General features: G+C 38.6%; 1 protein-coding gene across 29 annotated transcripts in view; it reads left to right on the top strand.

Moving 5' to 3' along the window:
* PPP1R9A (protein phosphatase 1 regulatory subunit 9A) overlaps nt 1-10547 on the top strand; it is a 389269-nt gene extending 378722 nt beyond the window's left edge. For 11 of the 29 annotated variants that reach the window (XM_065542316.2, XM_074035502.1, XM_074035494.1 and 8 more), the window contains 4 exons: nt 177-296; nt 1099-1122; nt 2529-2711; nt 4083-10547. In XM_065542316.2, the coding sequence (XP_065398388.1) occupies nt 177-296; nt 1099-1122; nt 2529-2711; nt 4083-4295 (540 nt within the window). In that variant the 3' untranslated portion in view covers nt 4296-10547. The remainder of the gene's footprint in view (nt 1-176; nt 297-1098; nt 1123-2528; nt 2712-4082) is intronic. The other 18 variants (XM_074035497.1, XM_065542324.2, XM_065542317.2 and 15 more) reach the window with 3 other exon arrangements.
* The last annotated feature ends 1728 nt before the right edge of the window (nt 10548-12275 follow it).

Below are 12275 nucleotides of genomic sequence, written 5' to 3'. Positions count from 1 at the left end.
CCTCAACCGCACAAGGTGCAGCATTCTCAACCGCTGTCCCGTTAAAGGTCATCACCAAATCATACATGAATTTCTGCTAAGATGGTTTAAAAGAGCCTTTTTAGAACTTGCAGAAACACCTACCTCTTGCTCACTCACTGCACTCATGTAACACTGAGCTTCCTTTATTTTTACAGAATTTTACCTTCAATGATGACTTCAGTCCCAGCAGTACCAGTTCAGCAGACCTCAGCGGCTTAGGAGCAGAACCTAAAACACCAGGGCTCTCTCAGTCCTTAGCACTGTCATCAGATGAGGTACTTTCATGGCACTGTGACAGAACTGCTTTGTCAAATGTGACATTTTACCCATGAACCATCACCAGGAAAATGTTTTTAGGGTAGATCTTGCATAGAAATCATCAAGACTGTGGTTTATATTTAATATGAAGTCTTCAGGATTTCTCTCCCTCCCTTTCTCAACATAAAAGCAAAATCTTGTTCTTAAGCTTTCCAGGGGCCCCTTTTACATGTATATGTAAACACACATGATGGGGAGGCTGGGCAGTGCAGAGTTAAACATGGGGGAACAGCTCAGAAATCACATCAAAGTTTACGAATTACTCCTTCCTTTTTTTTCCTTGCCTCCTCCTACAACCACCCTCACTCCAAGATTCTGATACTTTCTCTGACTAGGTTGAGGTCTCTGATTGAGAATCATTGCAGTAGACAGAGATAGTTTTGATAAAGAGGGAAAATAGCATGAGAACCATTTATTTAGAAGCAAGGGTCAAAATTAGTATTACTACAAATTATCAGGAGATAAATGTGCACGAGAGAGTCAGGAAGTGAGGTTTGTGATTTAGTTCCTTGAAAAATGGGGGGAGGACAGAAAGCACCATAAATAAAGATATTTTTGCTCTAAATGTTTGTTCTTACTATTTCTTCGTAACATGATTTTTGATTCATAAAACTTTTTTTTTTTTCTCGTAAGCTTTTCTGCCCGTATTCTTCAAGTTTGGTGCAATTTTCGTTTTATTAAAACTATGTACTATGTATGTTGTGTCTCCTGTTTCTGTAACACTTTTCGTCTTGATTCTTTTATCGCTCCCTCGCTCAGAGCCTGGATATGATAGATGACGAGGTGAGCTATCAGTGGGCTGTGTGTGATGGCTTGTGTGCTATTGTTTGAATGTGCTTTTTCTTTCTTTGGAGATGGCTGAAAAATGAGACAATACAAGAATACCTTCCTCTGTAGTGAAGGGTTTCCTTGTGTTAAATAGCTTTACTCTCTGCCCTTGTCATGTCTTAGTTTAAAAGATGTTCCTAAGTTAAGAGAATCTCCGCATTGCACCTCCAGAGTTCCTTGATTTATCTTCCATCACCATTACATTGACATGGTCCATTCTTTTTCCTCCTCTTTGCCTTCATCTCAGCTTACCGCATCCCTTCTTCTGTGTTCCCTTTATGGGTCACCAAGGTGACTCCTGTCTTTCCTCCAAGACCTATCATCACCTTCATCTCCTCTCAGCTTAGTGGGTCTAGGAACCAACCTGTCCTTTTGCACTATTAAAAGGAATATTCTGCAGTGGACAGAGCCAGAAATTTGGAATAAACTCCTAACTGTTGAGCTCTACCACTTACTAACTGTGTGATCTTGAACAGATCACATAGACTTCCTCAGCCTCAGTTTCCTCATTTCTTTTTTTTTTTTTTTTTTAAAGACAGTCTCACTCTGTTGCCCAGGCTAGAGTGCAGTGGCACAATCTTGGTTCACTGCAACCTCCGCCTCCCAGGTTCAAGCGATTCTCCTGCCTCAGCCTCTTGAATAACTGGGATTACAGGCATGTGCCACTATACCCAGCTAATTTTTGTATTTTTAGTAGAGAGGGGGTTTCGACATGTTGGCCAGGCTGGTCTCGAACTTCTGGCCTCAAGTGATCCACCCACTTCAGCCTCCCAGAGTGCTGGGATTACAGATGTGAGCTACCACGCCCAACCGTTTCCTCATTTCTTAAAAGTAATTATGGATATTATCTGCCCTACCTTCTTCACAGTTTGCTTGCTGCTCGAATGAAATAATGGTTGTGAAACTTCCCCTAAGAAGGCTTGAGAGCTTAATGCTCTCCTCTCCCAAGTGAAAGATACCTCAGTATTTGTTAATATATTTTTACAAAATTCCAGTGTCTTATTAGAGGATAAGTGATGCATTGCATATAGAGATTTATGAAATATTTATTTTCTACCTCTTATAATCTGTCCAGACTATTTTGATGTAAAAGCTTGCAAAATTAGTGTATTTTCTTCTATATTAAACTTCCTACATTAATAATGCTGCTTTTTTATTATGGGGGAATTTCTAAACTTCCAAAAACATAAGAACATATAGGTAATAAGTATTTTTTCTACCACCATTAGAACCATTAGCTTATCATATTTTGGTTTAAACATAAGTGTGGCTCTCATAGGTTAAGAAATTCCTTCTGATAGCATAATATGAGCCATAGTATCTTGGTCCTTTAACAACACTACGTAACATTCCTATCTCAGATCCTTGATGATGGACAGTCTCCCAAACACAGTCAGTGTCAGAATCGGGCCGTTCAGGAATGGAGTGTGCAGCAGGTTTCTCACTGGTTAATGAGCCTAAATCTGGAGCAGTATGTATCTGAATTCAGTGCCCAAAACATCACTGGAGAGCAGCTCCTGCAGTTGGATGGAAATAAACTTAAGGTAAAGAATTATATGTCTGTGTTAGGTTACCAGGTATAACTTGTATTACTCAAAGCACCTAAAATGTTTTCATTAGATAAGAGCACTCTGCATATCTGAGAGGTAATTCTCATCAACATTCAGCAGAAAGGATGTTGAATTCTTTCTGAGTAGTAAATGAAGTTTCAGAAAGTCCATCAGGGGTTCTAAATTAAATGGTAGGCTGCTGATTAGGAAAGCGAGGGACCCACTCCATTGCTTCCACCTGGCAACACATGGTCCATATATTAACTCTCCTTCCTTCTGATGTAGTGTGAGTTTTAATCATGGCCACTGTGGACTTTTTCATCACGTTAGAATTAAGACCCAGATCCACGACTCTTCTTTTCCTTGTTCATTTCTCCTTCACCTCCACTCTTCCTTACACACCACTCCCAAACTGGGATGATGTTTTCCCCAGAAGTTTTTTTCTCCAAGTATGTACACACATCTTCCCTCCCCTCCATGGCACTTTCATTTCCACTTGTCCAGTCCATCCCCCTTAGAGACCAAGGTGGCATCCATTCCTTTGGGAAAGGGAGAAAGGAGCTTACAGCCAACTCCATGTAACCCCAAGCTCCATGCCCCCGCCTCAGCCCCCTGCTGGGCTGACGGGCAGATGAGTATCTCTTGACAGTCTTGAAAAGGTTAGAGATCAATCAATAGCTTGTGAATATGAAGGCCCCATTGACAAGGCTGTCCCTGTTGGGGAGATAGATAGATGCATCCTGCTGTTGATTCTGAAGGTCACGAAACATTTAAAGTACATAAGCAACTCCCCTTATTCTGAATTCTAAGTTCATCGAGCAACCTCCTCATTATAATCAAGCTTCCTTTATAGGTCTACCTACAGGGAAAGAATGGTTAGTCATGCTGACACGAGCATTCTGGCCCCAAAGACACTTTTGGTTCTCATTGTAATGAAAACATTGGCAGAAAGGAAGCTGTTTCAATTCTTCTTGCCCTTCTTGGAGCCCTCTGTGACAGCAGGTGTTCACTCCTATGCTTTGAAAATATTGATGAGTTTAGCAATACCTTTACCTATAAATGTCTACAGCCTAAAGGTCGGAGAAGTAGAATTGTGCCTTTTTTCCATTCATTCACCCATTAATTACTAATTTGGAAAGCATTTAATTAATGAGCTTTAGGGTATACTTTGCAAGGGACTTCAAAGAACAAAAGAAAAAGGGTAGCCCCCAGTGTGTTAATTTTTAACAAACGTAACTAGCTCTTCCTCTTTTCTTATCTCTTTTATGTTTGAATTAGTTTACAAACTTGAACATATGGTATATTAACATCATCAGAGGGCTCACTGGTTTTCAAATTCAGTTTGTGTGTGTGTTTCCTTCTTAGGCTCTTGGAATGACAGCATCCCAGGACCGAGCAGTGGTCAAAAAGAAACTCAAGGAAATGAAGATGTCTCTAGAGAAGGCTCGGAAGGCCCAAGAGAAAATGGAAAAACAAAGAGAAAAGCTAAGGAGAAAGGAACAAGAGCAAATGCAGAGGAAGTCCAAAAAGACAGAAAAGATGACGTCAACTGCAGCCGACGGTGCTGGTGAGCAGTAACACATACCCTCTTACTGAAGATGGAGATTATCCAAGAGAAGTCCCCACCTCTTCCTGCCCTGCTCTCCTCCAGAGGATGAAGAAGAAACTAAATGATAAGGGTAATGCGGCTCTAGGCCGGCTGAGGAACCGTGTGTTGAATAACTGCATTTTCTGCAATAGAAGGCACTCTTAATTTTAACTACTGACATAGTCCCAAGCCACCTTTGATTTATTAACAAACCAGACATTTCATTTAAGTAGCTGTGTTTTGCTCTTCTCTAACTTAGCAACATCTTGTGTTGTGTTGGGTGTGTTTTGTCACTTGGAGAACTAGCTTGACCCCACCCAACAAGAGCATGATACACCCTGGTGTTGTTGATGGAGCACTGTGAATTTTCAGTTTGGGATCCTGAAATGGCAATTGCACTTGTCTGCATGGCAGAGAGCACCCTGCCATGAGATCTGGACCAGTACTTACTTCTAGGGCTGCAAAACCTACTCCAGTGTGTGGGAAAGATTCACTCTTAATTCTGAGTCTGGACAGTAAGACCACCCTGCTGTGGAAACATGGATGCTCTGCTCCATAGTTACCTACTAAGGGAAAAGGCAAGCAAGCCATTCTGCTTGCTAGGCATCAAAAAGAAAGAAAAGAAATTATAGCTATTTGTTAACCACTGAAAAAAGCAAAAGCCTTAAGATTGTGTATGTGAGTATTACCTTAGGTTCTGAGAGTAATATTTATCCTCTAGATATAGCTGAACACGAAAGAAAAAAAATCAGACATTAATGCAGCCATGGGATATTGGGATCTGTTGACCTTGCTACTGTTGTGTGTTCAGCATCTCAGCAACACTGGCAAACACAACACAGTTCCCCTTCCCCCCACCCAACCCAAGAAATTGAACAGGAAATTGATTTTTAAGGAAACCACCATTTTCAGGTTTCCTCTCCTGGGGAACATTCTGGCTGGTCTTCAGCCTGTCTATGTCACAATCAGGAACTCATCACATAGTTTCTACTCAAGATTTCCCAGGTGGGCTCAGTTAGTGTTTTAACAAATGTACTTTTAAGAAAAGTAGAAATACCAGTTTGAGGAAATTTAGATTTGAATAATATTCAACTGGAGAACCAATTTTTTTTTTTAGTACAAAGAATGTTCCTATAAAGAAGAACTGTCAGTTAACATTTTAGGGAGATTTTGAATGGTTTTTCTGAGCCATTCCTTTCCATACTTTAAAGATTTCCAATTTTACGGAAAAAGTTTGTTTAAGGCAGTGCATAGGATACACTTTAGTAGTGGAGGAACTTATACTAATTTTAAGCCAGTATTAAGGATTTCTGTATTTCACCAAACTAAGTCCTAAGTGCAGGAGACTGGGGCAGAAGAAGGAGAAAATAAACTCATTTTGAGAAATTTCGTGTGATGAGGGTTTTTTGGGTTTTTGTAGTTTATGCTCATGTATCTGGTTCTCTTTGCTGCATTGACTCTAAACTGAGGTTATCCACTTTCCAAAGGACAAGTTTCAACATAAGACTTGAGGCCACATGAGTTCTTGAACAGTATTTTACTTCTTTTACTTAATGGGAATCTCTGCTTCGTTCCCAGCATCATCGTATCTTCCACTGGAAGTATTTATTCCATATGCAGGGCCTGGGCAAGGCTTTTGAGTGTAACAGATTAAGGGAACTCCCTTATAGCCCCATCTTGTGTTTTAATAACAGTGTGATTTTTTTCTTTAAAAAAATTATTTTTGCTTATCTGAAAATCTGAATTCGGAAATTATCTAAACTAGACATTTTTAATTCTGTTCTACACCCAAGGCCTGTTTTCTTTTCATTGCCAGAGTATTGTCTGTTATGCTTCAGCTGTTTTGTCATTAGGTACAGACCATTCATTCAAGCCTCAGAAAGGTTAACATGAAGTAACATTGTGTTTTACAGTTATCAAAGTCACCATTATGTTTTTCTGTCTGTCTTCATTTGGGGTATGATAATGAAACTGCCATATTGGATACTCTATTAATATCTTGAGATGTCTGGTGCTTTGTTATTTATTAACATCATGAGAAATAAGAAGCCACTATTAATGAGCGATAAAATTTGGCAAAATTTTCTAATACTAAAACACTAAATTAGAAAAAATCTAGTAATATTAGTGCTTGCTATTGTAAATTTTTGCCATTTTTGCTTATCTTTGGGAAAAAAGTGACCTGGATCACACTGGAAATTTCACTGTATTCAAGAGTAGAGATAGAAGGATGATTATCTTAAGTTATGTTTACACTTTGGTAATATTTGAAAATGGATGTATATACTGGAAATGTCTATAAGTGTCTTGTTTTTGCACCTAATTTATGATCTATTATATTGCATTTTCTTAAATGTCTTAGAAGTATTTTTCTTTATAACTTTGTTTGTACATTGAATGTTTAGATCAGTGTCCAACTGACAATGTTATAAATCAAATTCTTATTCCTTAAATCATTTGTATTATAACTATTTTGATTTTTTAGTTAAATTATAGTAATTTTAGTCCTAAATGAGTTCTTTTAGCATTACCACTTAAAACAGATGAAATTGTAAAAGTCACTTGGTTTGATTGCCCCACAAAGCATAAGATATAAACTGATGAAGGGTATGAAAACAAAGTGAAAGACCTCAGATCTTGTGCACATTTTGTTTTCCTATTATTTCTTTTATTGACTGTAGTGCATGATACCTAATCGAGGCTCCAGTGTCTTGCACAATTCCTACTTTAATGCTAGTGGTTTTCACTGTCCTTACAATTTAATACAGAATTGTTACTTCATCAACCTTAAACACTTTGCAGTTTTTTATTATCAGAAAATGAACAAAAAAGGAAATATCTGGATGCTATGAACTGTGTTCCCTAAAGAAGAGCTCAGTATGATTCTAACAATAGCCAAAAGTGTTTTGGGGTATAGGTTATGCTTTGCTGGGAGGGAGTGTGTGGCGAAGAGGCCAAGCTGCAGACAGAAAGCATTGTATGAGCTGTATCTGGGTCAGGGTTTTCCATTGAAGGATGTTAGTTTTATAACACATTACTTTGTTTAAGACCATCTCCCTTCAAGTAACTCACAGTTTATGTAATACTTATCTCATTCTTTTTTTTTGCCTGAATCAGGAATTTACTGCAGAATGTTAAGTTAGGGAAGAAACCTCATTTCATCCATTCTAACATTCCTGATGAAGTCCCCCTTTAGTTTCATGACAATAAAGCTGCACTGTGGCTGTCATCCTTTAGCTGGGATTGACATTGATTTCACACCCTCAACATCACACAAACTTTTTTAACCCACAGCAGTTCATGATTGCAGTATGATAGGTGCTGAAGCCAAACTCAGCTTTCAACTGGCACAAAATGGGACTGTCTACCTTTTGCTCCATTGTTGTTGGAAACAAAGTGGCAAGAGGGAAAATGAGGAACCAGATTTACCTTTGCCACTATCTGTGACACTGTAGTCATGCCTAGCCTGACATCTTAAAATATCCCAGACCCAAGCTACAAAAATGGTCACAGGTGGTTTGATCTAGCATCTCTGCCGTTAGAGTTTCTGCTGAAGACAAACTCGTCTGGGTTCGTTGTGTACCAGAATTAACATGTGCTTGAAAATTGCATTTTGTAAAAAAGGAAATAAAAATTTCCATTTATATAGATACTCTGATTCATGTTTAAGTGTTAAAGGTTATGCAGACTAAACTTCAAGAGGAGATCCAGTGTTTAACAGTAGTGTTCTAGAGGATTCTAAAGGAAGCTGTCCCAGCAACCCTGAGAGAACCATCTACACTTTGGATATGTTGTAGCCCCATCGTTACACTGAGATATTTCCATTTGAGTAACTAAAGGTACTCCTGGCAGAGCTGGAGATGAGAGACACTTTGGTGGACAGTGGTCACTAGGGTTCCCGTCACCTACTTAATGCAAAGACCTTAGTGGTCTCAGAACGAAAAGGTAAAATGGAAGAGAAAAGCACAGTTCTTTTCTATCTTTTAAAATTTACTTTTTATCAAGGATGTACCTGTACACTATTCTAAAGCTAAGCATTTAAGGATAAAGTCCAGAAATAAAATGTCCGTATTTTCTTTCTTTCTTTTTTTTTTTTTTTTTTTCTGTCATCTGTCACCCAGACTGGACTGCAGTGGTACCATCATGTCTTACTGCAGCCTCAAACATCTGGGCTCAAGTGATCCTCCTGCTTCAGCTTCCCAAGTAGCTGGGACTACAGGCATGTGCTACCACCCCCAGCCAAAACATCCATATTTTCTATTAGAATCGTTTACATTATGATGGGGGGTGGGAAGCTGGGGGAGGGTTGTACATTCCCAAAAGAAAGCAGGGTTATAGGAAATCTGAATGTGCTTCAGTGATTCACTCCTGAAAAGCAGCCTGGGTATGTTGGCAGATTTTGTTTGCATTTGTCTTGCATATTTAAAGTCTCAGGAAATCTAGTCTTGGTCCAAAACACTGGAGAAAAAAAATAACACCAGACAAAACACATTTGAGTAACTTGAAGTAGCGGCATAGAATAGGCCCAACTAAGAAGTTGGAGGGGCAAAGAGAAAGCCGACAGAATCAGCTTCTCCTGGTAAGTGAAAGCAACAAGTTCTATTTATGGTAGACAGAGGGTCCTTATTTGCTCGTGCATGGTGTCTATGTGGGCCTATGGAATGGTAGTTACTTGAAGGTTCGCATATGTAAGCATGTGGACCCAGCACAGCCTGTGACCTGATTCCAGATCCTCAAGAGTGGAGAAGGAAAGAAATAGGATGATTTCCTATGCTTGACCCTAACCCAACCCCAAAACTGCTAGGGATTCAACAGTAAGATGTAAGGAATAAGAGAACAGACAACTTCTCAACAATGTGCATGCCATTTGTGTAGATGTTCAGAACTACATATGTGTGAATATAACTCCCACCTTACACATGCACACACACTACAATCACATGGCATTAAAAAATACATTGTGTATGGAACTTGGTAACATCAGTCAGGACCTGGAGCTATAATCATAGCCTTATTGCCACTTCTTGTGTTGTGTATACATTGAATGGCTCATAGATTTTAAGAGATTTTTTTATTGTAAGTATTTCTACTAGATGCACTTATCCTTCTATATGTTTATATATTTTGGTAAAATTGATTTATCAGATACTTGGTATTTTAGTAAGAAAATTTCCTCAAATATTTGGCTAATGCTTTGATGTCAGGGTTGCATATTGCTGAGTTGGAGCTCAGAAGAAATTTCTGCAGCTTCGGGCATTTTCAACTGCAGACTGCAGTTTTCTTGGCTAAAAATTGCACTGTGTGTTCTTGTGAATTTGCTCACAATTCTAAAATGACAATTGGTGGCTGTGATGCTTAAAGTCACTGCCTACTGGCTCTCTTGTGGTGAATGTTGCCATCATATGATCATTTATTTACTTTTTGTGCGAGTGATGGCATTTTGGTTGTTGCCAAAAACAGCACAAGTGGTTGGGAGTGTATGTTGTTGGAAGGTGTACATTTCTGTTTCTTTCAGCTATATTATTTATACACCCAGGTTTTCTGTTAAGGATGTAATCATTCTTTCATGAAAGAACAATTGGCAAGAAATAATTTAATTACCTTAAAAAGTAAGAATTAAGAGGCACTCCAGCCAGATAACACCTCCCAACAACATGAAATTTAGTTAGTGCTTAGTGAAATTCCTTAAATATATATGTATATGTTTTATTCAACATTATTTAATATCATAACTACTGCTTTTGTATTTTTTAATGGTGTTGCAACCACTTGTACATCTGCTACATGTTACTGACAAAACTGGGCAGCTGAAAATAAAAGAGAATAAATTCTATTCCACTGTAAGAAGTTGATTTATTTTCAGCTTTCTTTGTATATCAGTAAAGAACAAGAATTGTTTGAAAATAATTTTAAGTCTGATAGGTATGGATAGCATGTTACCTAAGCGTTTAATTTGTACATTTTGATGTCTGATCATTTGCATGGAAGAGACAATAGTGCCACGTCTGAATTGTTCTCTTGTGCTTGGTTAATATGTACTTCTCTAGATTGTTCAAAAAGTTTCAAATGACATTCCTTACTCTTTGGTTTTCAGAGGCATTCAAGCAAAATATCACAGTTTGTTTTATGACCAGTCTAACAATACCTGTGATTAAATTTAATTTGTTAGTGTAAATAAATTTCTTGCCAATGAGTATTATTGTTGTTAGACAACGAATGCAATAAAAAGAGAAATACTGAGATCTGTTGAAGCAATTTTTTTCCCTCTTCCATTTTCACCTTCAACTAAAACAAGCCTTGACTGGGTAAACCTGTATCAACTGTCAAAGCATATCTGTCAATCAAGAGCAAAGTGCACATTTTTCATGGAAATGAAACTAAAAATAAGTTTTAACTCTGGTAAAGTGTAAATTGGCAGCTAGAATTACATTTGAAAGCACAATTATGGAACTGGGCATAAAGTTAAAAGAGCAAAGCCTGCACTCGAAGCTTCCTCGCCCATCATTTTGTTCCCCTGTCGCTGCTTCACCGTCAAAGTCTCCGCTATCTCTCAGCCAGGAAAACCTCTGTGACAAATTCATTAAGTAGTCAGCCTCTCATAGCGAGGGGCAAGCTAAGAAAGAATCAGGACCATCATAGAGTATGGGGTTATTTTAAACGATATTCTTTCTAAGGCCTTAAAAATTCAGAAGACTTGGAGATAACAAGTGAGGGCTATTAATTTCATTCATTCTCACACACGCAAACTACTGTAATTTATATGTGACTAAACCTGTGTCAGTGCGAAAATTTAGATTTGGGAATCACAGAATACATGGATTAAGCTGTTTTCCTCTTTTTCACAATGTAGGTTATGAAATTTCTAACCAAGGCATGTCCCTTTTTGAATGATCTTGAGTATGTGCTGTGTCAAATTGGATAGACTTTTGTTTCTTCCATGGAATTTGCCTATTCTAGCAAGAATAAGAAAGAACAGAATGTGGTCATTTTATTGAAGATGTTAGGGAGCCTAACTACTCAGGACATTCTTTCTAAATAAGGAAATATGTGGGGGTGGAGGTCCCTAAGCATCACACTCATTGATAATTTCAAGACAGTCTTTCAGAGAACCCAGCATCCTGGGCTGTGAGCAGCATCTCAGAATAATTGAGCCCTTGTAGGGCACAGGATATTATGTCACTGGAATCATGACTAACTCCAATCTTGATGTGAAGAAAGTGGTTTTTTGACCCAAACAAAATGTTCCTGTTTATTACTTCCAGTCAGTGATCTTAAACTGTTGGTGGTTCTCAATTAATTGGCAAAACATTTTCTCTGAAATGCCAGACTATCATCATAACAAATGCCTTAGAAAAACTTCGTTTCTGGCTAGGCTCGGTGGCTCACACACGTAATCCCAGCACTTTGGGAGGCCAAGGCGGGCAGACCACCTGAGGTCAGGTGTTCGAGACCAGCCTGGCCAACATGGTGAAACCCTGTCTCTACTAAAAATACAAAAATTAGCCAGGCATGGTGGTGCACGCCCGTAGTCCCAGCTACCCGGGAGGCTGAGGCACAAGAATCCCTTGAACCTGGGAGGCAGAGGTTGCAGTGAGCCAAGATTGCACCACTGCACTCCAGACTGGAAAACAGTGAGATTTGGTCTCAAAAAACAAAAACAAGAAAAAAAATTGTTTCTAAAGTCACTGCCTTAACACCCCAAAGAAGTAATTCAGCATGAAGGTTATACCTTCAAAACAGACAAATAAATGAAAATGGGTAACCTTTATATATCAGCTTCTATAAGAGAAATGATAAAGTCATGTTTTCTTCCTAGTCATGTCTCAGAAGATAGCCAAAGGGGTTGATGATCTTTTCTATTCGTTTGTTTACCTTTCAATTTTTTTTTCTTTTCAGCCTCCACAACAAGTTTAAATATTAAACAAAAACCCACCAGCACTACCACCACCTCAACAACAGTGTAGTCCTTG

Source organism: Macaca fascicularis, chromosome 3 (genome assembly GCF_037993035.2).
Source record: "Macaca fascicularis isolate 582-1 chromosome 3, T2T-MFA8v1.1".
Lineage (NCBI taxonomy): Eukaryota > Metazoa > Chordata > Mammalia > Primates > Cercopithecidae > Macaca > Macaca fascicularis.
This window is presented reverse-complemented; position numbering and strand designations above follow the sequence as displayed.